Source organism: Acinonyx jubatus, chromosome D1, assembly GCF_027475565.1.
Source record: "Acinonyx jubatus isolate Ajub_Pintada_27869175 chromosome D1, VMU_Ajub_asm_v1.0, whole genome shotgun sequence".
Classification (NCBI taxonomy): Eukaryota; Metazoa; Chordata; class Mammalia; order Carnivora; family Felidae; genus Acinonyx; species Acinonyx jubatus.
The window spans coordinates 15,743,639-15,771,004 of NC_069390.1; the positions used below are offsets into that span (position 1 = coordinate 15,743,639).

At 56.0% G+C, this 27,366-nt stretch overlaps 1 protein-coding gene and 1 long non-coding RNA gene across 12 annotated transcripts; one reads left to right on the forward strand and one right to left on the reverse strand.

Moving 5' to 3' along the window:
• Window positions 1–925: 925 nt before the first annotated feature.
• On the reverse strand, window positions 926–10,159 carry SLC39A13 (solute carrier family 39 member 13). 10 transcript variants are annotated; one of them, XM_053203223.1, is made up of 10 exons: window positions 9,984–10,159; window positions 6,926–7,234; window positions 4,896–5,029; window positions 4,477–4,616; window positions 3,974–4,078; window positions 3,771–3,860; window positions 2,975–3,025; window positions 2,544–2,676; window positions 2,256–2,355; window positions 926–2,157 (listed from the first exon to the last, which is right to left on the reverse strand). In XM_053203223.1, the coding sequence occupies exons 2-10, from the start codon at window positions 7,216–7,218 to the stop codon at window positions 2,082–2,084; spliced, it is 1,122 nt and encodes a 373-aa protein (XP_053059198.1). In that variant the 5' UTR covers window positions 7,219–7,234; window positions 9,984–10,159; the 3' UTR covers window positions 926–2,081. The 10 variants fall into 10 exon arrangements, with proteins under 10 accessions (XP_053059198.1, XP_053059205.1, XP_053059199.1 ...); XM_053203230.1 differs by having other exon boundaries at window positions 2,548–2,676; window positions 4,477–4,601; window positions 4,896–5,009; window positions 9,984–10,156; XM_053203224.1 differs by having other exon boundaries at window positions 4,896–5,009; window positions 9,984–10,151.
• LOC113603360 (uncharacterized) lies at window positions 8,798–26,048 on the forward strand. Of its 2 annotated transcripts, XR_008290356.1 has the most exons (4): window positions 8,798–10,541; window positions 11,590–11,686; window positions 18,397–18,537; window positions 19,171–26,048. It is a non-coding gene; the product is annotated as an uncharacterized LOC113603360 (long non-coding RNA). The 2 variants fall into 2 exon arrangements; XR_008290355.1 differs by lacking the exon at window positions 11,590–11,686.
• Window positions 26,049–27,366: the final 1,318 nt, after the last annotated feature.

Consider the following 27,366-nt stretch of genomic DNA (forward strand, 5'->3'; position numbering starts at 1 on the left):
ACAGGCACCCCCTCCCACCCCACCTGCTTCTTCATCTATAAATGAGGCCCAGCTGCCTCTCTGGGCAGGCTGAGTGCAGTGATTGAATGTGCACCTGCCACCCGCAGGTAGGAGCCCCGGTGCTGCCGAGGAGAGGATGGGGGCTGGTCAAACAGCTCTGGATTCGCTTCCAGGCCTGGGCTCCCCAGGCCCTGGATGTGTCAGCCAGGTGGGGCAGCTCCCTTTTTGCTGACAGAGCTACTGGGTCAGCCAGGCACTCCCGGCTGAGGTTGCCACTAATTTGGGCTTCCCAGCCCCCGTACTGGACTCCACGATGGCACAGGCACCACTGCTCTCAGCCAACGGGCTACTGGAGGTTGTCCTGCTTGGTGTGGAGAGGAGAGGGGACTCCATTTCCCCTCTTCTTTCTTGGGCTAGCACTGAGGGGAAGGAGCACCCCCCCGGTGCCTGATGCTGTCCTTACATTCAGACATTCAGAGGAAGTGAGGATGTGTGGTTTAGAGTAAGGATCCCCTAGTTTTTCTTTTCTAATTTCATGGAAGCAAAGCTGGAGGTGACTGTGTGGATGGACCTCCCTTTAGTTAATTTGCTCAAGGAACAGGCCAGGGAAAAGCCCCTAGCTCTGTAAAACGAGGACAGCCACCCTTGGGGATGATGTTGGCTACAGTGGCATACTGCCAGGCTTATAGTGTTGGGATGAAAAGCTAACGAGCCAGGGATAGCATGAGAGGCTATACCCTGTTCTAAGAAGCACTGCAGAATAATAGTTCAGAGATGAACATGAAGCAGAAGAGCTGAAGGTGAGGGAAGAAGGGATAAGATGCTGAGCTGGGACCCACACAGCCACCAACCTGGCTGGAGCAAGGGACTCCTGGGAAAGCCCTGCTTGACCATGGACTCTGGTGTGCAGAGGAGAGACAACCAGTTTGTATATAATTATTTATTTGCATCTTATCTATAGAATATTTACAGATAGAAACGGAACCACAGCAAAACTGCTGTAAAACCATTCAGACCCTCTTGACGGCTGCTTCTCAGAACGTCCACGGTTGAGCAGCAGGGCTGAGCCCGGCTGTGGAGTGGGCCAGCTGAGTACCTGGGTGTCAGCCAAGGGAAATAGCTGGGGATTATGGCTTCAGCATTCTCCCAGAGCACATTCCTGAGTGCTGACAACGCGGAGCCCTCACCACCCCCAACTCCCCCTCAGCCTACGTGGGACAGGAAAAAGGGGCCTGGAGCCGGGGGGGCAGCTGTGGCACACTCTTCCTGCCCCCAGGATCTCTGCCTGGATCCTGTGCTGGCGTGAGCATCCCTGAGCTGGCCTCAGAGGCCTCTCTGGCCCAGGGCTGCTCCCTGCCCCGCAGGCTGCTGTTTGGCAGCTGGAGGTGGCAAAAGCCGCCGGCGCTGCCAGGGAGCGTTCACCGGGGGGAACGGGAGCCGGCCTAGGGCTGGCAGCCACGAGGAAAAGGTCTTGGAAAGCATCTGCCAGGCTCCATCCTGGGCTGGGTAGGGCTGTCAGTGCTGAGTGGGGTGAGGGGCTACACAAGCACCTGCCTCTCCTTTCTTTGGCCTTAGAGCTGGCAAAGGAAGGGCCGGGACAATGGACACGGCAGAGAGAAGGTGCCCCAGCCTCAGCCCCTCGGCTGCCCAGGGCTTGGTGCCCGAGCAGAGGTCAGGGACCCCAAGGCCCCAGAAGGAGACAGCTTTGGGCCCCCTGAGCTCCCTGGGGAGCAGCCTCTCCCCCTGCAGTCTTGTGGGGAGAGGCCTCCACCTGGGACCAGTGCTGCTTGTCCTCACTGCTCACTGTGAGAGGTGCAGGGTGACAGGGTGGTCAGGAGAGAAGACCACGGCGTGGCTGGGGGCCGGCGCGGGCATCGGGCCCTGGGCCCAGCGCATGATCACAGTGTCGGTCTCACACATAACTGGTCACACGTGTACGTGTACACACACGCACGCATGCACACACACCATCCTCTCATCTGGTCAGAGGTGTGCTCTCTCAGGCACTCGCCCTCTGCCTCACACACGGTCACAGAGTGAATCTGAGTCTCTTATTGCAGTGTGGGGGGCATCAGGGACCGTCAATCCACGAAAAGCGAGAACAGCACCATCACCACGATGCCTGTGCAGAGCAGCAGCACTTGCTGCAGGGAGCGCCTGTGGGGAGAGGGATGGGGCTCAGGGGGGGGGCCCAGAAGCCCTTCCCCCTCGAGCTCCCATGAACCCTGTGAGTGGTGGTGGGGAGGGTCACTCACCACGGGTCATCTTCCTCCAAGAGGTCCGGCAGCACGTTCACCAGGGCGATATAGAGAAAGCCACCAGAGGTGAAGGGCAGGATCCAGGCCACGGTCTCCTCTGCAGTGGGAGAAGCTAGGAGAACCTAGGACTGGCTAGGAGCCCAGGGGAGCCACGTGCACCGCACCCACTCCCACAGGGTAGACCGGGCAGATCCTGGCCTGCACACTGGGGCGGGGCAGCTGTGCCCTCTGGCTGGGGCCCCTCCACTGACCGCCACCTGCCACCCCCACCCACCATGCCCGTACCTACTCCCTTGGGGGACTGCGTACAGATGGCGAAGCAGGCGCCCAGCAGGCCCCCCAGTGCCGTCGAGAGCTGCAGCTTGGCTGCGCTCCATCGGTCAAAGCCGGCTCGGAGCAGGATGGCAAAGTCGCCCACCTGAGGGGAGGTCCAGATGATCACTCTGGGCCCCAGGGGTCAGGTACGGACATGCACACTGAGCCCCCTGCACCGGCCTTGCTGCTGGGCCCCCCGCCAAGCCCACATCCCCTAGGCTGGGACCCCAGTCCCCAGGAGGCTGGAGCACAGCTGAGATGGAAGTTGCAGCCTGGTGGGCTGAGAGCTCCAGGCCTCCGGAGCCCAGCCCCCAAGGCTGCTACTGCTGGGCTTCCTACCCCCACCCCCTCTCTGAAGCCCCACGTCCCCACTGCCGCCATGGAGACCCTCTGGCACACACCTCATGGGGGATCTCGTGCAGGAGGATGGCCATGGTGGTCAGGAGCCCAATCTGCAGGGAAGGAGTCTGTGGGGTTCTGGGCCGAGGGCCAGGCACCCACTTGTCCACTCATTCTACAAATATTTACTCTGCTGAGTGCTCTGGCCGGACACCATTTGGCTACTAGAAATACAGCAGTGAATACAACACACAAGGAACCTGCCTTCACGAAGCAGGAGGCAAGGACTGAATGAACACACAAAGAACTGCATGATTACAGTGATAAGTACTGCAGGAGAAGAGATGGACTGGGTGTCATAGACACAAGTGACAGGGGCCTAATTTAGATGAGGGGTCAGCAAAGGCCTCTTTGAGGAAGTGCATTTAAGTCGAAGCCTGAAGGATAAGGAGCCAGTGTTTCAAAGAGTGGGAGGAAGAACATTCCAGGCAGACGGGGTAGTGTGAGGTGGAGGCCATGAGCGGGGAAAGAGCTCGGCCAGTTCAAGAGTAGGCGGACCACTAATGTCAGAGCTCAGAGAACAGAGTGCAGAAGTGGGTGAGAAGCATCTAGAAGCAGGCAGGGCCCAAGCCTAGCAGCCTGGCAGAGGTATGTGATCCCAAAAAGGAGTGTTTGGCTTGGGACAGAAGGCGGCCTCATGCAGGAGCCCTTGGGGCTTAGATGGGGGTGTGGATGGTGGAGGGAGCGGGAAGGACAGAAACTGGAAGCTTATTTTGGAGGTAGAACCACCTGGTCTACATAGGCACCATCATTCCCCCCAGAAATGCCTGGATCCCCACTGTCGCAGCCGCCACTCACCTTCTTGCTCACAAGGAAGCTGGCAGCTACAGCCAGCCCATGAGTGAAGTTGTCTATGGTGTTGGCCAGCAGGTTGAGATAGCCACTGACCTGCATGAGGGGAGAGGAAGCCAGGCTGACCTGGGTGGGCAGGGCTCAGCTGGGCCTGCCACTTGTGGGGAGGAACAGCTGCAGGGAGAGGGGACCCTGAGCGGGCCACTCACTTTGATGGTCCGGACCACGGCGCTCACGCCGGGCTCTGCAGCCGGCTGGGCCAGATAGCGGCCTCCATTGAGCGCGGCAGCAGCGGCAGGGTCTTTGCTGGGGGCCTAGGGCCAGGAGAAGGAGGGAGAGGTGACATTAGATGCTCCCCCACTTGGCCAGGGTAGACACAGGAAAGGAGCAAGAGATGGAGAAACAGAGGCAGGGAGACCCTTGCCCCTTTTGTCTAGCTAGACTTCTCTGCTGCTCAATAAGCCGTGTGTACCCAGACCCAACTGATCCTGTGCCTCCCACACGGCTGCCGCCATCAGTCTATGAGAACAAGCCAGAGCAGGGCCAGTGTCGTCACTCCCCAGATCTTCCCAGTTGGCCCAGCCTCCCAGAGCCCCCAGGGAATGGCCAAGAGACCCACTTTTCAGGGTTCAATTCAGAACCTGGGCCTGCAGGCCCTCAACCACCACAGAGTAGAGGCCAGCTTGTCCGGACCCTGGGATGTGGAGCTCACCTGGCTGGTCCCCTCCTTCTCCTTGCTGTCCAGGAACATCTTCTCCAATGCCAGAAAGGTCAGGAAGCCAGCAATGACCCACAGTCCCAGTTGCTGTTGCTGCTGCAGGCTCTGCCCCTCACCACCTGCAGGGGGCAGCACTGACAGGCCAGGCCAAGCCAGGGCCACAGAAGGGGGGCCATTTGGAATGGGATCTAGTCAGGGGCAGTGACAGGGGAAGGGGGACAGGAATGGCTGGTGGGAAAGCTGGGCCCCAGGGACTCCCACAGGGGCCAGGGTATCGGGGCCAGGGCACGTTCGCTGCCAGACGCCCAGAACCCCTCTCCCAGTCATTCTGGCAGAGCAGGTAGGGCCTAGGCCAACCTTAGGCATGGGCACCAGCTCCCTCTGCCCTCCTGCCCAACTGCAGCCTCACTCACCAGGGCTGGCACTGCATGTGTAGGCCCACGCCTCAGGCAGCAGGTGGAGAAACACATTGCCCAAAAGTCCCCCCAAGGCAAAGCTGAGCAGCTGTTTCAGACGTCTGGCCCCAGCTACAAAAGAGATTCGGGGCCTGGGGCTGATCTACCAGAACCGCTGGCCCGACCTCTGCCCCACCCAGCTTACTGGGCGCTATGTTTTTCCAACCAGACTGCAAGCCTCCAGAAGGCTGGACTTGGCCTCCTGCCCTTCCTGGAGCACCGACCCCACCCCCCCACCCCCACCCCCAGGCCCAGCACTGGCTGGGTGCTCAACAGGAAACACATCACGACCTGCTGGATGACTGTGGAGCACTAACTAAGTGCTTCACAGTTAGGAGACTGGGCTTGGGAGTCCGAAAGGTCCCAGCTCCCCAACTCACAAGCTGGTGACCTTGGGCAGGTAACTTCTGGGATTCGTTTTCCCATCTGTAAACTGGGGATAATTATGTCTGATAGGGATCTTGGGGCAATTAAATTGCAATACATATAGCAAGTGCTCTTCAAGTGGGAATTTTTCTTTTCACAGCCACGGTCACTCTTGGAAAAGTGGCAGAGATTTGGGGACTTTTGCAGACTTGCAGCATCCAGAGTTGGAAGTGCCCTAAGAAGACTATGTCCAAACTCTTGGTTTGTAGAGAAACAGGCCCAGAGGGCAGAGGCAGCTTGGTGATCGGGCGGAATCCCAGGAAAAGCTGCCGCTTCCAGGTTGTGTGACCTCAGCCTGATCAAAGGACCCCTCTGTGCCTGTGCTTCCCCATTTGTGAAATGGGGCTAATAATCCAAGTCCTCCCTATGCTGACTCACCGGGACACGGTAAGAGGGGCTGAGAGGATGCACGGGCACAGGCATGACAGCAGGGCCCCACATCGGCCCCATTCACAGCTGCGGCACCAGCCGTCAGCCTGGCGCAGGGCATAGATGTGCTCATAACCATCTGCTGAATGAACAGCTCCTAAGCCTCGCAAGTGGCAGAAACCCCTGGAGCAGGCATTTCAAACAGATTCCAGGAGTCTGGTCCAGACCTAGCATGTTGCATTCCTGGGTGAGGCAGCAGGCACCTAGTTTTAGCAGCTACCCATCTAGTCTCTTTGGTTTTCATCACAACATGTCATTTGTGGACAGTACATGTATCTGGCACAAAAGGGCAGCTTCTGCCCATCCCAGATCCGCTCCCCAGAGGCAGGCTGGCTACCTGGGTAAGGCTGACCCAGGGGCCCTTGGTAGGAGGGTCTTTTGCACTATGAGCAGAGACTGAAGGGCAAGGCACCGCATCCCTGTAGCCGTCACAGGGCCTGTGAACACGCTGCCCTTTCCCCTGCACCAGGCAGCCTTCTAAGTGCTTCTACCAATATTAGCTCATTTCATCTTCACAGCAGTACCTATGAAGTACATACTAGGATTATGCCCATTTTTAAAAACTATTCTTCAAGTTTATTTATTTTGAGAGAGAGACAGAATGAGCAGAGGAGGGGCAGAGACAGAGGGAGGGAGAGACTCCCAAGCAGGCTCCACACTGTCAGCACAGAGCCCGATGCAGGCTTGAATCCATGATCCATGAGATCATGACCTGAGCTGGAACCAAGAGTCGGATGCTTCACCGACTGAGCCACCCAGGTGCCCCGTATTATGCCCCTTTTTAAGGTTGGGAGCCTGAGCCTCAAGCAACTTGCCCGATGCCACCCAGCTGGAAAGTGGCAGAGCCAGGGGTTGAACCCAAGCAGCCTGGCACTCATATTTCCAACCAGTGTCTATACTGTTTCTTGGTGAACGTCTGCTGACTTTGATTCTTTCGGAACAAACAAAGGATGAACGAAGGAAAGAGCATGGCACACCCTGGTCTCACAGGACCAAAGTGAAAAGTTACATGTGTCCCCGCCCTCCACCTCAGACACACTGAAACCTGGGACGTGAGGCCCCACTCTACCAGGGAGAGCAGCGATGTTTTCCACGCTGCTGGCTGCCCTGGGCACCAGAGGAGGGTCACCTACCTTCTGAGCGCAGCGTAGTCCCCATCTCCAGGGGAATCACGAGCAGTGGGAAGACCCCACTGAGCCCCACCATGAGTGAGCCCAGGAGGGAGCAGATCCAGGTGTCCAGCCTCTCCCCACTCAGCAGGGCCCCCCAGGATTCGCTTTCTTTGTTGTCTAGACGACAGGCCGCGGCAGGCCCCCGGCTCCTCAGGGCCTGCTGGGAACCCCCAGCCCCTCCCAGGAGCTCTAGGACAAGAGCAGTGAAGAAGAGGAGCCTCTGGCCCGCCATGCCACAGCCAGGGCAGGGACATCCAGGCATGCCACGTGCTGAAAAACACAAAGGCCTCTTACGTGAGCTGCCACCCTTGGCCGCACACCTGCTTAGCAAACGTGGCATCTTAACCCTCCTCCCTACAAGCGGCCATGGCATCCACTCTCCTGCTTGCCTTGCCCAGGGCTTCTGATCCCAGTGATGGGTTCACAGAGTAAAGGGGCTCTACTCTTCTACACCCCACTCCCAAGGACCACACATTGTTTCCTTCTGAGCCAGCTCCAGACTGTGTGTCAGCACGTCTGCCTGGGGCTAAACTTTCCCTAATGACGGGGTGAGGCGCTGGCTGGGCTCCCTTCAGCCACCGGCAGGCCCAGCCCAGTCGGGTGTCTCTAGCTGCCAGGGGAGGCCCCGCCGCCAGGACATGCCCCAGTGAGGACGCCCCAGGGGACTGAGGCTGGCACTGTCTAGCTTGATGGGCGACACTGGGAGGCGCAGGTGGGGAAAGCGAGCAGCTGAGCTAGGGCAGAACCGTCAAGAGCTTCTCCCTAGGCAACGAGCCCACTGTCCCCAGGGCACAGAGACAGACAGGACGTAGGGCTGAAGAGAAAGATCCTTCAGTTAGGAACTGCCTCACAGCTGTGCAGGGCACACGCTTCGGAGACCTGCCCTAAACTTTGTGCTCTGCAGCTATGGCTTTTTGAGTGTAGGCAAAGTCCCTGCAGCACCTGAGCCTCAGTTTCCTCCTCTGTGGGATAACAGAACTAACTGCCTCCAGCACAGGCTGCGAAGGCCACGAGCTTGCTGATGCAGGTGAACTGTGCCCGGCAGGGAGAGCCCTCCTTATATTGCAGGAGACCTGGGGCACCGGGCAGCAGGAAGGTTCCCAGCCTCTGGATCACAGGATGTGGATGTGAGTCAACTAAGAGAGAAGTTCAATCTGGAAACTCAGGCATGAGGTTTAAATGCGGTCTGCCCTGCCTCATCTGGCCGTGACCTTGAGCTGGCGATGTCCCTGCCTCAGTTTCCTCATCCCCTGATGGCGGTGGGAGGCTGAAAAAGATGCCCGCGTCCAGGACCTCCACAGGCCCTCACGAGAGACTGAGGAAACCCGCTGGGCTCCACGGGGTCCAAAGGCAGGACTGGGCCGGGCCGGACTTGAGGCCAAGGCAGGGCACGCAGAGGTGAGGGGACCACAGTCTGGGCAGAGGGGAAGCGGAGGACGGAGAGCCAGAGAGCAGAGGGAAAGGAGAAAGCAAGAGAAAGTCAGGAGTGAGAGAGCCAGAGAGACTGGGAGACGGACACGGAGGAGGAAAGCGAGGGAGCGATGGGCAGCGAGGGAGCGATGGGCAGCGACGTGCAGGGCGACAGGGGAGAAGAGAAGCCCTAGGAAGTTGAATTCCCGGGCTCTGCGCCAGAGGCCCGGGTCTGCCCGGGAGCGGCAGGGCCGGGGTCGGGGTGCGGGGGGATCGGCCGAGGCGTCCCGCCCGGGGCGTGGGCCCCGAGGGTCGGGCGGTCACTCACCGTGCGGCAGCGGCGGCGGCGGCGCTCCGGGCGGCCCCAGCCATCCAGCTGCGGCGCCGCGCCCCGCCCGGGTCTGCCCCGCCCGGTCCGCCGCCCGGCCCCCAGCCCGGAGCCGCCCCCGGAGCGTGGCCACGTCACACGGGACCTGTCCGGAACCCGACGCGCGGCGCGCCGCAGGGTCGAGGGGAGCGGCGGCCGAGGCGCGCTTCCGCCTCGCGGCTGTGGGGGACCCGGGAGGCCCAGGCGCACTTCCGCCCGGGAGGATCGGGGGCGGAGGGGAGGGCCCGGCGGAAGTAGGAGCCCCAGGAGCGAGGCGCTCAGCCCCCGCTGGGCGGGGCGGAGAGGGCGGCCCCGCAGGGACCGCGAGCCGCTGGGTGGCTGGGCTTGCGGCTCCGGCCGCCGCTTCCTCTCTCGGGCTGCAGTGTCGCCCACGGCCGCACGAGGGCGCGCTCCGCTGCCAGCCCTCGCAGCCCGGAGCCCGGAGCCCCGAGCCCGGAGCCCGGCCGGGGTCGGGGTGGGTGCCTGGCTTGGGCGCTCCTGCTGTGAGTCAAACCGGCCTGGCTCCTCCATGAACAAGGGAAAGGGGAAGTGCCCGCCGCAGGGAGGGGCCTAGCCTCGGGAACCTCAGAAGAGGGAATTTTATTCTTACTCATCGAATTATTTTTATGCTTTGGTTTTTCACTGGGAACCTCAGGCCTTTGTCTCCAGGGCTTGTAACCCTTTGGGGTCCAATGCGTGGTGGCTTGACACTATTGCTTGGAACCCCAAACCTGGGGTAGCTCCCTTTTGTGCTTGCCTCACCTGGAGGAAGGTAGGCCTAACCTCAGACTAGGGCAGCAAACAATAAATAGCATTATTATATCTACAAGTTACTGGACACTGTTGCATGCCATTCACTCCATCTGCATTATCTCACTGAATCCTCATTCTGCCCCCACTGAGGTGGGTACTGTTAGCCCCGGGGTCACGCAGTGGCACAGATGGCAGAGCCAGGTTTCCCCCTGGGTGTCCCTGAGCCCAGCATGTGACAGCACCTCTCACTTCCAGGGAGGTGGGAGTCTAGCTTGGAGGTTCCACATTGCATCTTTTGCTGGGACTTCAGCCAAGACTGTATAATATTCAGGATGGGGCACGTGGATACCCACTTGGGCAGAGATTGCGACAGGGTAGGGGTCTCCAAACCTCTGACCCTCATTCATCACCCATGCTGGTTCCCTTCAACTGTCCTGTGTTGCTCTCGCCTACTGGGGGCTCTGAGGGCACATGACTCACATACTGCACCTGATGCCTGTTGACCACACTCCAATGTGTGCTTTTCTTGGACCTCCAGCTCCTTCCAGGTGGGATCAGCTTTCCTCTGAAAGCCCCGTGTCTGTCTCACCACACCAAGCCCATAGGCGAGTTCTGAAGTGGAAGCCCTGGGTTGGTTTTTTTGCAAAGGGAGGAAGACGCTCAGGGATGCTGCTCTGGGATGTCAAAGATGCACCCGCCCCCCCGTATGCAAATCACTTAATCATATGCAAAGCACTTCACAATATACAAATGATTTCACAATAAGACAGTCAAGTTAGCATTCCTGCCTCTGGGGGCTGAGGGCTGCTGGCCCCCAGCAAGAGGGTAAGGCAAGACCCAGCCAGAAACGTCACCTGGCTGCCTTCTCACTGTCCTTTCCTCTCACCTAGCCTGGAATTTCCACCATCAAACTCCCTAATGGAGTAAAGAAGCACACTGGGGGGCTCTAGAAGAGGACCATGAGCAGAGGGGACCAGGTGAAAAGACGGTGTGTGGACTGATGTGTGCTGTTAAAAGCAATGAATTAGATCTGCCAGGGGCTTCCAGGTGAGAAAAGAAAGATGCAGAAATATTTATTTAATATGATCTGCTCTTTTAAAATAAATGACAAAAGGAACCCTGTCTAAATATATGTGATTATAGGCATCAGTATATAGAAGACTATGTATAATTGTGAATAATAAAAAATATAGAAGATCAAACATTGAGTGATAACATGGATTTCATGGATGGGTGGGGAGGAAAAATATAAAAGGAAAATTTAAAAGCACGTCAAAACATGAATATGATCACATTTATGCAATTATGTACAAATGTATATACATGTGTACATAAAATCTCAACTTATTTATTGATTTATTTGATGACCTCATAGCTTTATGGTTAAGACAGCCAGATTCTTGTACCAGACTTCCTGGAGCAAATTACTTGACATCCTATGCCTCAGTTTCCTCATCTGTAAAGTGGATTACTGTGTCAGATTGTTGTCAGGAGTAAATGAGGGAATACACACAGAGCATTTAGAACTATGCCTGGCATACGACAAGTTCTCTTTAAGGCTTAGGTATTATAATTATTTACATGTGTGGATATATGGGTATAAAGAAAATGTTATAGCAATGAACAGATAACTTAAAGACACAAGGTGGGGACCATCTCCTTGCTGAGCACAGATGACGGATGAGTGTTTTCCAACACATTTATCAATCGGTTTGGAGGCCACAGCGACCTCCTGAGTCGTGGCCCTGGGCAGAAAAATTTTAGCAGGGTGGATGGGCCTAGACAGTGCTCGGATCTGTGTGGCTGGGAGGCCTCTGACTGGGGGGCTGCAGATCCATTTTTCTGACCTCACTGGGTCTGACTTTAACACGTCGTTCCTGGCTTTGGTATCTTTAGTGGGGGCCCTTTTCAACAACAAGGTCTCAGCCCTCTATTTCCAGAAGGGAGGACTGCCTCTGGGCCTGGGCCTGCTGACAGGCCATCAAGGTGTGGCATTGTCACTGTTCTGACAACCTCCCCTCCTCTGGCTGCACAGGGCTAGACACTCTAGGGTGGGGGTTGATGCACATTTTTTTTTTTTTTTTTTTGCTTCCAGAGGCCTTCTCCTTTTCAGGGCTTTCTTTGGGTCCACAGGCTGGCAGCAACCTCTTGTAGAGAGGCTTCTGAGGCTCAGGGTGGTGAGCTCCTTGCCCGTGAGTACAGCTGTGAAATGAGGCCTGTTACTCTTACAGCGGCTTCAGGCTCAGCCTCTCCCAACTGAATCTGCCCCTCAGGAACCCCTGACCTTAACCCTCTCTCAAGTCACCCTTCTTAGAGCAGCCTCAGCCCCCTAGTGAGTTTCTGGGGTGCTTTACCCCCCAGATCCTGAGCCCTGGCCAGACGAGGCACTAGCAGCTTCATAGCACAACCCTTCCTGGGCAGCCAAGCCTCACTTCTTTCTGTCTGGTCTCTCTGCCTTTATAACCCCCTTTGTAATCGCCATCCCACCCCCCGGCAGGCCTGGCATATTTCTCCCTTCTGCCATTTCTGTTGATTGAAATTCAGCCCTTTTACAAGCCTTCCCTGAAGCCTTCTGGATCTGTCCAGGCTGAAGGCCCTCAGTGTTGTGTGTCTTAGGGGTTTTTTTTAGCCCTGTCCCCTGCATGCACAGGCCTTTCCCCCCATTCCATATGGGCTTCTGGAAAGAAAGACAACCTCTTGCCTATACCCTGAATAGAAGTCAGTCCAAATGGCTTTAATGTCTCCCTTTCCCCTTCAGGAGCACAAATGCAGATACTTCTGCATTATGCACAGCCATCTGGGCCTTTGCAGGCCCTTCTTTACTTAATTTATGTGTTTATTGATATATTTGCTTACTTGTCACTCCCGCCCCCGTCCCATCTCCCTGTCTCCTTCTTGGGGGAACCTGAATTTTGTGATGATCAGGTTTTCAAGATCTTTCCTTTTCAAGTTTTTTTTTTTTTTAATGTTTATTTATTTATTTTGAAAGAAATTGTGCACGTGCAAGCAAGCAGGGAAGAGGCAGAGAGTAAATTCCAAGCAGGCTCCACACTCAATGCAGAGCCCCACAGAGGGCTCCATCTCAGACCATGAGCTCCTGACCTGAGCTGAAATCAAGAGGCAGACGCTTAACTGACTGAGCCACCCACGTGCCTCTCTCTCTCTCTCTCTCTTTTTTTAAGCTTTTATTTTTAAGTAATCTCTACACCCAGTGTGGGGCTCAAACTCACAACCCGAGATCACGAGTCACATGCTCCACCGACTGAGCCAGCCAGGTGGCCCTTGGCTCTTTTTAAAGCTAAGGAAAATAAAAGTTGTTCTAAAGTTTTCTTTTACATCGTTCAGTGATTCTTACAATTGTTTTCATATAGGCCCTGCATAATTATTAATAAGTTTACTTTAAGATATGTTGCATTTGGGGCGCCTGGGTGGCGCAGTCGGTTAAGCGTCCGACTTCAGCCAGGTCACGATCTTGCGGTCCGGAAGTTCGAGCCCCGTGTCAGGCTCTGGGCTGATGGCTCAGAGTCTGGAGCCTGTTTCCGATTCTGTGTCTCCCTCTCTCTCTGCCCCTCCCCCGTTCATGCTCTGTCTCTCTCTGTCCCAAAAATAAATAAACATTGAAAAAAAATTTAAAAAAAAAGATATGTTGCATTTTTTTCAGGTATTTTGAATAGGATATTTCCCATTACATTCTGAACGATTCGATGATAGCTGACAGGAAAGCAAATTATTTTTATGTATTCCTTTGATACCTGGTAAACCAACTATATATTTTTTATAGGTTCTCAATATTTCTCAGTATTACTCTTGAGTCTTTTGTCATCTCCTAATAACAAAAGTATTAGAAGGAAGGAACCAACATTGCTATTTGTAGAGATATGGTTTGCCTTGGTTTTGAACTTCACAGGAAGGGTATTTGTTTTCTGGGACTGGCTTTTGCACTCAACAGTATGGTGCTAAGATGCATTTATGCCATTATGTGAAACAGGTTCATTTGCTTGCTTAACTGCTGAACTGCCTTATCGCTGTGTGGATGTATCCACTGTAATTTATTTACCCGCTCTCCTTAGTGTTCACTTGGGTTACTCCCAGAGTTTTGCTATTAAGAACAGTGTATCTTTGAACGTTCCCGCCCAGGTCTCTTGGAGCACAAGCCAAGGTCTCTCTTGATTTTATGCCTGGGGGGGTGGGGATCTGCTGCGTCTCCGCATTATAAGATAAGGCCAGATTGTCTTCTCCAGTGGTTACACAGAATTGCTGGCTAGCGATGCACGGGAGATTGTGCGGCTCCACCTCTTCTCCAACACTGGGTGCTGTCAGGCTTAATTTTTGCCCTTCCAGTGCTGCAAAATAGCATCCCACCGTGGTCGTCGCTGTTGTTCCTTCACTACCAATGAACTTGAGCATCTCTTAAGATGTTCACTTGAACACATGTGCTTCCTCTTCTTTAAAATGCCTTTTCACGTCGTTTATCAAATTTTCTGCCGGATATTTTGTGTTTTTCCCCCCTATGGATTTGCAAGAGTTCTTTATGTATTTTTGATGCTTAACCTTTGCCAGTTGCACGTGGCGGGCGTCTGCTCCCGTTTGCGGCTTGCTTTTCACTTTCTCTAAGGTGTCTCCACTTCTCTCTTCCCTCCCACATCTGTGCCAGGGACGCCCATGGGCGTTGCTAGTGTGTGCGTGTGCACTTGTGCGTGTGTGTTGGGGGGGGGTGGGCTCGTGTCCCTCCGAACCCGGTGCAGACCGACCCCGCCTCTCCTCCTGCTTTCCGGCCTTTAGGGGACCCCGCTCCTCTTCCCTCGCAGCCTCTCTCCCAGCTTTGCCCAAGGGACCCCCGCTCGGCCTGGCGCGGCGGGCTGGAGGCAGGAGGCGCCCCCGCCCCCCGGGGTTATTGATCACTTCCGGCGCCTCATCTGGGGGCCGGGCCCCTCTCCGCTCGGTCGGGCAGGGCCCTGCTAGCTCGGCGCTCCCTGGGGGCGGGCGCCGGGGGAGGGGCCCTCGGGCCGGCCCTCCGGAGGCGGGGGCGGGGGCCCGGGCTGCGGCGGGGGCTAGGGTTGGGGGGCGGAAGCTGCCCGAGCAGATAAGCGCCGAGGTCGGTCCTGCGGTGAGACAGTGCGGGACGCCGCCGCCTCCCCACTGCCTCCGCTGCGCCGTCCCCGCACCCTCTGTCGCCTACTCCCTCCAACCCTGGCTCGGCATCCTGGGCGGAGCCCCCCCGGGGCTCGTGGGGGAGAGGCTCTGGCCTGCACCTTCTGTTCCTGGCCTCAGTTATCTCAGCTGGAAAACGGGGGTAGGAGGCTCCATTTACTCCGCGAGGCTGTTGGAGATGCAACAAATGCAGGCTGGTGAAAACCCTCTGCAGATCTGAGCCTTTTGTAAAGGATGGGGACCCTGATCCCTTCTCCTTGCCCCTGCTGTACCCGCCTGTCTCCCGGCTTCAATCTTGTTGCATAGATGGGAAAGTGGAGGTCTCGCTTGCCTCAGAGCCAGGGAGCCAGAGGAGGATGGAACACTTTCCACTGTCCTCAGCGTGGGGACAGAGCTAGGTTGTGTAGAGCCTGATGCTTTTACAATTTCAGGTCCTCGTTAAGAAAAAGACTACAAAATCACAAATATAAATTTGCAGAGGCCTCTGCTAGGGCCTTGGAAGGTGCTTAAACCAGAGAGAAGCTCAAGGCTGGTTTCTCTGTTTCCTTGCCTTGCCGGGAGGGCCCCTACAGGAACTTATAACACCCCTCTGCAAGAGACAGACACCTACCTGATTGCAGGGTAGGATGGCCGCAAACAATATGGCTGGGGAACGGCCTGGAGGAGTCCCTGCTGCAGCTGGCCCCAACCCCTTGCGTGCCCAGGAAGCCATCCACAAGCCCAACCCAAGAAGCAAGGGCAGTCAGGCATTTGGGGACTGCACCACAGCTGGGCAGGGCCATCCAGTCATGGTTGAACTCGCCACTCAGGGCCCCTGACCCTGCGGGTTGGTGGTGGCAGAGAACAGTTCCTAGGAGAAAGGAAGAGGAACCTCTCTGAGGCAGTATAAAGGCACCTGACTTGTAGTTACACAGGATTGGGGTTCAAGCCCCTGCAGGGCTGTGTGATCTTAGGAAGGCTCCTCCGCCTCAGATTTCTCATCTGTAAAATGGGAGTAATAATAGTACCGACCTGTCAGAACTGTTATGGGGCTTAAATGAGACCATGCATGAAGAGGGGCTGAGCTCTTGGCTTTTAGAAAGAAACTTCCCTTCTGTGAACTCTACAGGCCAGGAGAGGCATTTTTCTCTCCATTTTAGGGTTAAGTCACTTAGCCAGGGGACGGTCTCTGTTGCTCTACAACAAGGTCTGGCACCAATGTCTTGGTTCTAACTAGCAGGGAACACAGCTCCCTTGAGGCTTTCTCCCTAGGGAGTTAAATGCCACTGCTGGGTGTGAATTCCCAGGGCAGGGAGCCAAGGAGAGCCCTTGATTCAACAGACTGCTCACCTTTCTGTTTTTATAACCTCTTTGCTCTCGTGGGCACTTGAGGCCGGAATGTGTCCAACTCTGACATCTTACAACCTGGACCAGGAGAAGCAAGAGACTGTGGTGATGGGGACAGGGCAGGGGAGCCGGGAATGGGCCAGGACCATGGGCCTGGGCAGCGGTGACACCCCAAAAGACCTGCTGCTTTGCCTCATGGTTTGCATAGGATTTCCACTGGGTTGGAGGACAGAACCAAGTTCTCACCTCAGAGCTGTTGCTTTTTGGCCAGCTGACCTTCCTCCCCTCTGAGCCTCAGTTGCCTCATATTTGAAACGAGGATAAGAATACCTGTGAGGATTCTGACCTGTTATGTATGTAAAGCGCCTAGTGAATGCCACCAGTTGTTACAAAAGTGGATGGGGCACCTGGGTGGCTCAGTGGGTTAAGCAACGGACTTTGGCTCCGGTCATGATCTCACAGTTCGTGAGTTCGAGCCCCGCCACGGGCTCCCCACTGGCAGTGCAGGGCTTGCTCAGGATTCTCACGTTCGCTACCCCTCCCCTGCTCGTACTTTCTCTTTCTCTCAAAATAAATAACTAAATTTAAAAAACAAAAAACAGTTGTGGCTGTCTAAGGATGAAAGCGAGGTGTCGTGCGAGGGCAGGAGGTGTGAACAGAAATGGGGAGTCCTGTCAGAGCAGGAGTTTGGGCCTTCAAAGTCTCATCTCACAGAGGGAGCCCCTTGGGGTAGGGCTGGGAACCTCAGCGCTAACACTCTCCCAGATCAGGACAGGTCAGAGCAAGGCCAAGGGCCCTGGGGGGTGGGGGTGCAGAGAAGAGCAGGGAATAGAAGTTCTCACCCCACCTCAGGCAGGTGAAAGGGAAAGGAGGGAGGAAATAGGTGCTTCTGGGAGGAGATGAGAGTGTCAGAGGCCACTGTGTGATGCAGGCCCCACGATCACCCTGTGATCTCCTTTGTCTTTCTTTGCAAATTTTCTAGGTAGGCATTTTCCAAGTGGAGAACCTGAGGGTGGGAGTTACGGTCACACCCTGCATGCTCTTGGATCTGTCTGGCTCGGCAGCCTGGACTCCCAACAGTCACTGCCAATTTCTTATCTTATCTGCCTGACGAGGTCGTGAATGAAGCAGCGTGATCTTAGAGGCTCAGAAGGATCCTGGGCCCTGCCAGGCTCTTCTGTTAGCCTTGAGCTCCAGGCTGGTAGCTGTCCAGGAGACATCGTGCGCAGACTCAGGGCTGGGGCTGAGGAGAACTTGCTCGCAGTGAGAGAGAGACCCCTGGAGTCAGGGAGTGAGCACACTGTCTCAGGAGGGCTTCAAGTGGAGGCAGCCTGAGTCTCCACAATGCACCCCAATGGCACTGGAGGAGGGTCTGCTTGGTATCTGGGTGCATGGCTCATAGAGGCCCCAAAACTAGCAAAATGTTTCTGAAATTCCTTATTTTATCTTAAAAATTCATACAGATTTGCATCTTCCTTTTTTTTAAAAATTTGTTTATTTTGAGAGAGCTAGAGAGCAAGCAGAGGAGGGGTGCAGAGAGGGAGAGAGAGAGAAAGAGAGAGAATCCGAAGCAGGCTCTGCACAGTCAGCCCAAAGCCCCAAGCGGGACTCAGTGTCACAAACCATGAGATCACGACCTGAGCCCAAATCAAGAGGCAGATGCTTAACTGACTTAGCCACCCAGGCGCCCCTCATTCTCCTTTTTTAATATGTGAGCTTTCCCCCTGCCTGAAAAAAATGTTTCCCCTCCCAGTATCTCTGTTGAGTGGACACTTCAGGAAGACATGATGGGGGGAGGGGACAAACAGTGGCCCCCAGGCCCCTGGGCCCCTTGGTCTGGTTTGAGAGAGTGCAGGAGTTGAGTTGAAGTCAAGGCCCTGCCTGCTCTCACAACACAGGGCTCTCCCCACCTCTGTTCCCTACTCCTGCCTCTTGCCTTGGCCCTCCAGTCCCCTCTCACAGACATTTGTCCTGCTGAGCCCGACTGTCCACCAGGAATTCCCAGAACGCCTCCCCTCCCTCCCTTCACCTCTTTCATTTCTTCATCCTGTCCAGAGGGCCACTACCCATCTTCAGCCCTCTCTGCTGGGCAGCCTGACCATACACTCTCCAAGCCAGCACCCCCCCACCTCCCCCCCGCCCCATGGAGTTCTGAGTCCATGAGGAGGAAACTGAAGCCCCACCTAGAGGTGCCTGGATCCAGGGTGCACAGCAAGAAAGGTTGTTGGGCGCCCAGAAGATCTCTGGGCAGGTGGGGCCCCGAGGCCTGAGAGCAAGCACCAGATCTGGGTCCTGGCCAGGGAGGCAGAAGGGAGGAGGGAAGACCGTGGGGGTGCCGGGGGCTGCTGCCTGGCAGGTCCCTGTGCCCAGGGTAGGGAAGTTTCTTATTTCTCCTGCTCTGACTTCCCCCTTTGATTTATTATAGCCATGAAATGCTCTGCTCTCTTCTCTTTTCCTTGCCGTCCCCGGGGCTGGAGGAGCACAGGCCTCCCCAAGCACCGGGCCTCAGCTTTGCTGCACTCCCATCTCCTTCCAAGGGTTGAGGCCGGGTGGCCAGAAATGGGAGGTGAGTCGGGGCAGGCAGGGCGGGATGAGGAGGGGCGCTAGTCTCCTGAGGGCTAGCCTGAGCAGGACCCCAGGGGCCAGCAAAGTCTCGGTTGGGAAGGGCTGGGGCTGGGCAGAGGGCGTGGCAGGCGTGGACTGGACAGCAGATGGCTCCCTGGGGTCGTGGGGGCGGTGGGATCTAGGCCAACTGGGTCAGCGAGGCTTGGGCATCAGGCCCTGTCAGGGTCTGAGGGACAGGCACAGAGTCCTCCAGTGCCACCCACCGAGTCAGAGAAATGGCTTCCCTGTGACCCCTGACCCCATATTCTGATTTAATGATGGCCAAAGCAGGCCTAGCCTAGGCCAGTCTGGGATTAGGCTCTAGGATCCAGAGTCAGGCATGAGGCCTGAACCCTAGGGGACCCTGGGCTCCTCAAGGCCACGGCTGGACATTCACCCCGTGGCCTGGCCCAGGCAAGTCAGGGCTGGAGTCTGTCTGTCCGGTTCTTCGGCAGTCCTGGTGGCCTGAGCGTTTCTGCCCGCCACTGTGTGGTGCCTGTGGTAATGGGGCTGTTGGCGTTTTGCAATGGGCCGGGGGTGGGGAGGCTGCGCACACATGCTTCCTGTGGTGACTGGGCGCTTCCTGTTTTCTCAGGCCCGGACTTGCTACTGCCGATGTGGAAACAGGGGCAGCTGCAGCCCGGGCGGCTCGGGGCTGGGCACCCCGACCCTGCCCAGAGGGGCCTGAGTAGGCCTGCCAGGCCAGGCCTCACACCTGGGCAGTGGATGGCCTGAGGTACCCCCACACCAGCAACCCGTCCTTCCCATACCCAACAGCTTTTGCCAAGTGTGAGGGGCCAGGTGGGGCCATGGCTCAAGGCCAAGCTGGGGCCCAGGAGGTCAGAGGTCCAGGGATGGGAGCTCCAGTCCAGGAGTCAGGGTGCATAGTTTTGGTCTTAACTCTGTTCTTTATTCACTGAGTGCCTTTGGCCATCCCTGACCCCCTGCAGGCGTCGGCTTCCTCTTTTGCGTAGTGATTGTGGCCCCCATGATCTAAAATCTCTTGCCCATTTCTGCTCCAATTCTGACATCCCCCTTGAATTTCATATTTCAAGAGCCTCTGCTTTGGGGACAGGTAGGCACGGAGGCTGGGACCCTCAGAGCAGGGCTTGGCATAGGCCTTGGAGAGACGAGGGGGAAGGAAAGGGCATGCCAGGCCGGGGGCCAGACTGGGACAAGGCTTAGAGGTGGGAAGGCCAGGACCAAGTCTGGGAGACGAGGTGTTGATGGGACAGAGGGTCGTAGGTGACAAGATTGATCCAGAAGGATTCGAAAGTGGGAGAAAGATTTTAGGAGCCACTTTATTCCCGCAGACCTGAGGAAGGGGTCTGACACCTCTCCAGAAGTGGTCTTTTGGAGGGTGGGGGCAGGGCCAGTGCTTCCTGTCTAAGAAGGAGATGGGTACCCGTGTGGTGGGACACGGGAGCCTCAGGAGGGAGCCACATCTTTCCCCCTCTGTCAGGTGCCTGGAGGGCCACCATCAGGGCCAGGCCTCAGGAGTTGGCATTGCCCTCTTCCCGAACGCATCTTGTTTTGTTTTTAAGCACTGCTATTGCAAGAATGGGAGGGGAGATGACTTTGCTTCTTGTTGACTTTGCTGACAGTGCCTGACCTCTGCAGGAAGAGTTTCCAGGAAGGCCAAGGCATGAGCCCCCTGGGAACCGACCAGTCCACTGAGTTCAGACACCCTCTTGGTCTAGGAGGTTCTGAGGTGCCCACCTCACAAGTACAAGCCCTAAATCTCAAGACCTGTGCAACACAGACAGCACAAGCACTGGTTCCAGCCAAAGAGGCCTTGGGGATCCCAAGACCCCGAGGCCCAGACTGAGGGACCATCGGGCTGGCCTGGCCCCCACTATCCTGTCCCGGCACCAAGTGCTGAGTTGGCGGTTCAGCAGCTGCCTCTGCCCACGGAGGCCCAGTTATAAATAAGCTCAGTGTGGCCAAGTCATCAAGTTCTGCCCCAGCTGCATTACCTCAGTGACCACAGGTTGGGGCTGCCCAGTGCTGGGCCCACCGAAACCTGCCCACCCAGAGAAAGGCCGGGCCAGCTTCCATGCCTCCTGGGGTCCTCAAATGCAGGCTTTGAATAGCTGCAGCTACTCAGGCCCGGGCCTCCCTGGACACAGGCCACAGAAGGGGCAGGGCCCATCCCGCCTGCACGGAGCCGGCAGCTATTTACAAACCGAAACTGGGAGAAGTGAAGTGGCTGCGGCCAAGTGGCTCCAGGCCCCCCAGCCCCCACTCCCACTCCATCCCCAGCAGCCCATCCCCCTCTCCCCATGGCTTCCTCTTTCCTTCTCCACACAGCTCCCCAGCCTCCCGCTGCCCGGCCAGCTCTGTCTGGACAACCTGCAGGCACCTCACGGTGACGCCCAACGCCACTGTCACAGGCCGACGGGTCCCTTCTCCTCTGCACCCCCAGGACCCCATCAGTCTGGACTCCTTGGAACAGCCCCTCCCACCCGGGCCCGGCCGCCCACCCTGGGCAGGCCCAAGGCACATTCCCACACTTCTCAGTTCCCCTTCATGCTTGGAAAAGCTCCAACGCCAATGGCTGCCACCATGCTGCCCATCCCTCCTGAGGGTGGTTTCTCTGGGCGTCCTGCATCTTCACAGGAGCCAAGGAATCTGGGGTGCTACGGTGGAACTTGGGGCACCCGGGGACTTTGGAGGGCATGTTTCTGGACAGGAGGACCCAGCCACCGCTCTCCTTGGGTTGGTGTGGGGGACAGGCCCTCGTGCGGTGCAGAGGGACACTGGGCCTGAGGCCGTGGCACACCCGGCTTAGGAAGTGGCAGGCTGGGTGGCCTTGCAGCAGGAGACCACTCCGAGGAGAGACAACAGGCCACATAAGTGACACTCATTACTAATAACAGACCAACTCCCTCACATTGGTGCAGAGGTTTCCAGTTGACATCAGTCAGATCTTTCCATCCCCAGAACGAGCCTATCCCATGACCACCATCATAAAGTGGAAACCGAGGCTCAGAGGAGAAACCGCGTGTACGAGGCCCCATAGCTAGAGAGCGTCTGGATGGGATTCAAGGTTTCTTAACACCCTATTCCCTCTTCTCCCTGACTGCCTTTGGTTCCATCTTGTACCCCAGTCTCCCTACTGGCAGGACCGAAGTCTCCTAACACTGTGACAAGAGCGAAAGCAGGGCTGGTCTGATGCTTGAGAGAGAAGCAGGCTTTGGACGGCATAGTTGTCAGATGGCCACCCCTGGCCAGGTGTCAGTGCCCAGTGCCCCCGCCTCCTGCCAAGTCCCAGCTGAGCAGAAGCCCTGGCCTGAGTCCCGCTCCGCCATAGCCAGCTGGCTGGTTGAGTTTCTCCTAACCTCTCTGAGCCTCAGAGCCCCCTCCTGTGAAATTGGCATTTCACGAACACCAAGCACCTACTTGGTGCCAGCTCTATGCTGGGTGCAAGCTGCCTCTGAAGCTACAACATGACCCCTGGCCACAGTCCTGGGTAGAAGGCAGATGAGTTACAAAATTCTGAGAGCTCCCAGATGGAAATTGAGGCCTTGGGACACAGAAAGGGAGTGATGGTGCTCCCAGGGTGCGGAGGGGTATCACTTGGGATGGGCCCAAAGGACAGGAAAGAGTTCTCCAGAAAAAGCATGGGGGACAGACTCTCATGCTGAGTCACACCCCTGTGCCTTGTAGTTCCCACGGCCTGAGTGCCCTTCCTTCCTCTGGGCCTGGTGAACTCCTACCCATCCGTCAGGGCCCATGGGCACACTGGAGAATGACCAGGCCTGGCCTGGCCTGGCCTGGTGGCTCCTACCTCCTTTCTCCCACCCAGAGCCTAAGCAGAGCCTGAGGCCAGGAGTCTTTGGTCACAACACCCTCGCCAGCCCCACCCGGGCAGGCGTCTGCTCCCGGGTTCCAGCCCCCGCCGTCCCCTGCTCCGAAAAGCACCATTTCCCTTTTCTGGGTGACCACACGCCATGCACAGGGAATTTCCATCGCAGCCTGCGGAGCCTCTGATTCACTCAGGCCCCTCATGCAGTTAACTCCTTCCAGGCCCCGCGCCTTTAGCTCCGCACGCTGGGTGGTACCCCACCCCCACCCAGGGCCCCTGGGTGGCCTCAAACTGGCCTTGGGCCACAGCTCGGAAGTCGAAGTTTCTCCCTAGCCCTACGCCTCAGGATCCTCCCGTCATATGCACAGAGACCTCTTCCCAAGGACTCACGGCATACACACTGCGCAGCCTTGGGCCCAGAGCACAGGCTTTGGGGTAAAACAAGCCAAAGAGCTTGAAAGAGCTGAGTCTGGCTCTTTCAGTCCTGTGACCTGGAAAAGTGTCCGCTCTGAGCCCCATTTCTCATCTGTGAAATGGAGATCATCCCTGTCCCATAGCCTCGCTGTAAGGATCCAATGTGCTGGGCTCGTGAGGACGGTTGTATAATTATTACCTTTCCTTTTTCTTTTCAAAGGGCCCCTCTCATCCAATCTCAGGGTCCCTGCTCCAGTCCTGGGCCCCTTTTCTGTCTGGCTTTCCCCTCCTGAGAGCTGACTGCTCACACAGAGAGGGTGAGAGAGAAGTGCCAGGGGGGCAGAGGAGGGAGGGGTGCTATTGTCATGGGGCTCTCCTCCAGCAGCTTCCTGGCTCCCCGCATCTCTCTTTTCCCAAGGAAGCTGTGAAGAGGACCTCTGCTGGGATCTTGAGCCCGCAGGGACAGGGTGAGCCTTCCTCCCTCTGGAAGAACGCCGGGTGTGCACCCCCCCCCCCCCCCGCACACGAACATCATACATGCTGTCTTGTGGAATTCTCACAACCTTGTGAGGTGCAGCCTGTTATTGCCCCCATTTTAAAGGTGGGGACACGTAGGCCCTAAGAAGGGACTTGCCCTCAGCTACACAGCGACTAAAGGGCAGGGACAGGATTCAAATCAAGGTCTCCAGAGCCACACTCCTAAACCTTCACAGGTCCCAGTTAGCGTGTGTGGAGGCCAGTGAGGGAAACGGGCACTAAATGACCCCCTCCTGTATATTAGGTAAAGACCGACAAATTGTCCTTTCAGTCCTTTGAACGATTGTGGGAGGCGAGTCTCGCTGACCCCTCTGTGGGATCGAGTTGTCTGAGCTTCCCTAAGGGGGAGGAACTTGCCCAGAGGCCACACGGCCAATCGTGGGGAAGGATCCAGGGGTACCTAGGGAAAGAAGGATGGTGGAGGGGCTGAATGGAGAAGGGGCCTACACCTGGAGGAGAAGCCATCCTATCTTCAGAGAGCAAACGGGGTTGGGGGGGGGGTGGTGCTGGGAGGTGCTGCCGTGGTGAGCAGAAGGAAGTCACTGTGGGTGGCGGTGGGTTTGAGGTGCCGGAGGCTGAGTGATGTGGCCGGGAGGTGAGCTCCCAGGCTGCAGGCCTGGTCAGCAAGAGTCAGGGGTGAGGAGGGATGGCCGAGATTTGGGCCTTAGAGGAGGTTGGGCTACTCGGTGCTTCTTGGTTGCTGGGGCTGGGGAGCTGGAGGCAGGGGTTGGTGCAGAGCAAGAGGAGAGATTCAGGGGGGCTGGGGAGAGATGGAGGTAAGGGGGGAAGGGTGTGTCTGGAGGGCAGCCTAGAGGAGGAGAGCCCACAAAAGACAGAGGCCTTAGGGTGTGGAAGGGGTGGGCCTGTGAGCAAGGCCTGGGAGATTGAGAAAGAGGTTCTGGGAATGTTGAGTAGTGTCTTCTGGTTGGAGGTGGGGGTGGGGCTGGTCCACATGGATGGGAGAGGGTGCAAAGGTGGGCTGGACTCTGGGTGTTGGGGGCTCCAGCATAGGCGACAGAGCTGGACTGCACCCTGTGGACAAGCAAGAACCAAGGAGGATTTTTAGGCAGAGAAATATCCGTGGGAGAGACTTGAGGAAGGGACAGCAGCCCCAGGACCACTGCAGTCACCTCCCACCCACTCACCAGCTGTGTGTCCTTGGGTACGTGCCCCCCCCCGCCCACCAGAGCCTCGAGCCTCATTTCTCATGCCTGCCTCATAGGATTATGTGAGGGTGGAACCAGTTAATGCCTGCTCTTTCCCCTTGCCTTTGTCTTGGCCCAAAAAAAAAACATTAAAAAAATTTTTTTAATGTTTATTTTTGAGAGGGAGAGAGCGTGCAAGCAGGGGAGGGGCGGAGAGAGGCAGACGCAGAATCTGCAACAGGCTCCAGGCTCTAAGCTGTCAGCACAGAGCTGCATGTGGGCCTCGAACTCACAAACTGCGAGATCACGACCTGAGCTGAAGTCCGATGCTTAACCGACTGAGCTACCCAGGCGTCCCTCACAAGCACTTTCTGAGCGCCTGAGAGAAGGCACCCTTCGTGGGCACCTCCTTTTCACTCAGTCACAATGAAATTTCACACAAGGTCTGCCACTAAGCCCTACCTGCCCCAGCCCCTCACACTCTCCCCTCCCGGCACACCAGCCCCCTGCTGGTCCTGGCTCATACTTTGCAGGGCTGGGGTCCCTGCCCAGGGCTCTTCTCCCAGAGGTCTGCTCAGCTCACTCCCTCACTGGCTCCCAGAGTTTGTTCAGATCTCCCCTTCTTGGTGAGCATGGCCTGCCCTGCCTTAGCCAGCTGGCCGCTCTTTTCCTATAGTGCTGTTACCTGCTAACCTGCAGTGAGATGCCCTCAAAGACGTGCTCAGCCCTGTCTTTCTTGCTCCAGAACAAACCCCACAAGGGCAGGAGTCTTTGCCTCTTTGGGTCTCCTGGCCCACAGGCCCTGAGTAAATATTTGTTGGACGTTCTCAAGCCCTAAAGAGCCAGCCCAGTTCTGGGGAGCTCTGAGGGGCCCAGGCGACACAGACTGGGGCCCGAGGAGCCTCCCCCCGTGTCTCAACCATGAGAGGAAGTTGCAAGACGGCCATTTCTGTACACGGGCTCAGCTTTTTTTGGTCAACTTTCCCAGTGCTTGGTCTGAGGCCTCAGTTTTCCCCTATACTCTGTCAGTCCCTATAGAGACCAGTTGCTGGGACTGTGGGGATGGGGCGCCATTCCCTTATTTTAGAGCTCTTTTGGGATGAGGTTAAGGGATCTGCAAGTTCAAGGTCTTGTCAGCTTCGAGGACGCAGCACCCACGTTTCCTGTTGCCTGCTCACCCTGAGATTGCAATAGTCCCCAGTCTACCCCCTCAGCAGCCCAGTCCAATGAGGGCAAAGGGCCGCCTGGCCTTCCACCACCCAGGCCCGCCTGGCCTCCCTGGCACTCCACAGGGCTGCCCACTTGTCCTATGGAGTGGGTAAATAGAACTGTCATATGCTGCTGGTAGGAGGGAAAGTTGTTACAACTTTCATCGAGGGCAATATGACAGTATCTCTATCTCAAAATTTAAAGTGCGGGACGACTAGGGGCCCCTGGGTGGCTCAGTTGGTTAAGCGTCCAACTGGCTCAGGTCATGATCTCACTGTTCACGGGTTCGAAACCCGCATTGGACTCCGTGCTGACAGCTCAGAGCCTGGAGCCTGCTTCCGATTCTGTGCCTCCCTCTCTCTCTGCCCCCCTCCCCCCCCCCCAGCTCATGTTGTCTCTGTCTCTCAAAAATAAACATTAAAAAAATTTTTTTAAACGTTTATTTATTACTGAGAGACAGAGAGACACAGAGCGTGAGCAGGGAAGGGGTAGAGAGAGGGGGAGACACAGAATGGGAAGCAGGCTCCAGGCTCTGAGCTGTCAGCCCAGAACCTGACACAAGGCTCGAGCTCACAAACTGTGAGATCATGACCTGAGCCAAAGTTGGTTGCCCAACCAACTGAGCCACCCAGGTGCCCCTAAAAAAATTTTGTTTAAATGCAATACAACTAAAACTAATAAAGTATTATGCATCAATTAGGACTCTATTAAAAAAAAACAACACATCTCCTTTGACGTCAAAAGAAGGGAGTCAAAAATTCCTGTGCACCTATGTTATAGAATCTAAATTATCTGCTTTTTTTTTTTTTTACAGTGAGTTAGGATATGACAGATATGTCATTTTCAATATTACTTATAATTGAAGGGCTTTTAATTTCTATTTTAGATTTTCTGATACTATTTATTAGTGTCTATAAGGAGGTCATTCAGCTTCCATTTAGTTGTGGTGATTTTCTTTTTCTTTTTCTATTTTAAAGAGAGACAGGGAGAGAGTGCACAAGTGGGGGAAGGGGCAGAGGAGAGAGAGAGAGAGAGAGAGAGAGAGAGAGAATCTTAAGCAAGCTCCATACCCAGCATGGAGCCTGATGCAGGGCTCGATCCCTAGACCCTGGGATCATGACCTGAGCCGAAATCATGACCCGGATACTCAACTGACTGAGCCACCCCGGCGTCCCGGTTGTAGTGATTTTCTTTCTAGTACCAATCTCTTAACCATCAAGATTAACCTTGAAAACTTAAATATAGAAAAAGGAGAATTTATAGCATTTAACTTCCCTTCAGACATTTACTTCCACAGTAGTGGGCCTTTCTCCTACATTGTTTTCATCGAAGGCAGAAAGTGACGTTCTGTTATTTGTGTTGAACGGTGCCTTTTTAGAGACAAGCAAAAAGCATAAGAGCAGACATCCTGAGTCAGTGTTACCAGTCCATCCAGCCCGGGAAACGTGTAACTCAGATCTTCCCTATATTCCCTCTAGCTTCCCTAAAAAAAACCAAAGACACACACTAGGATATGTGCAAACTAGAAAATTTTATAGATTGTATTATGATTTGTAATAGCAGAAGACTGGAAACAACCCAAATGTCCACATCAATGAAAGACTGTTTAAATAAGATTTTTAACCATGGAATATTATACTGCAATGAAAACAGACCAAGGCTACATGCAACCTGAAGG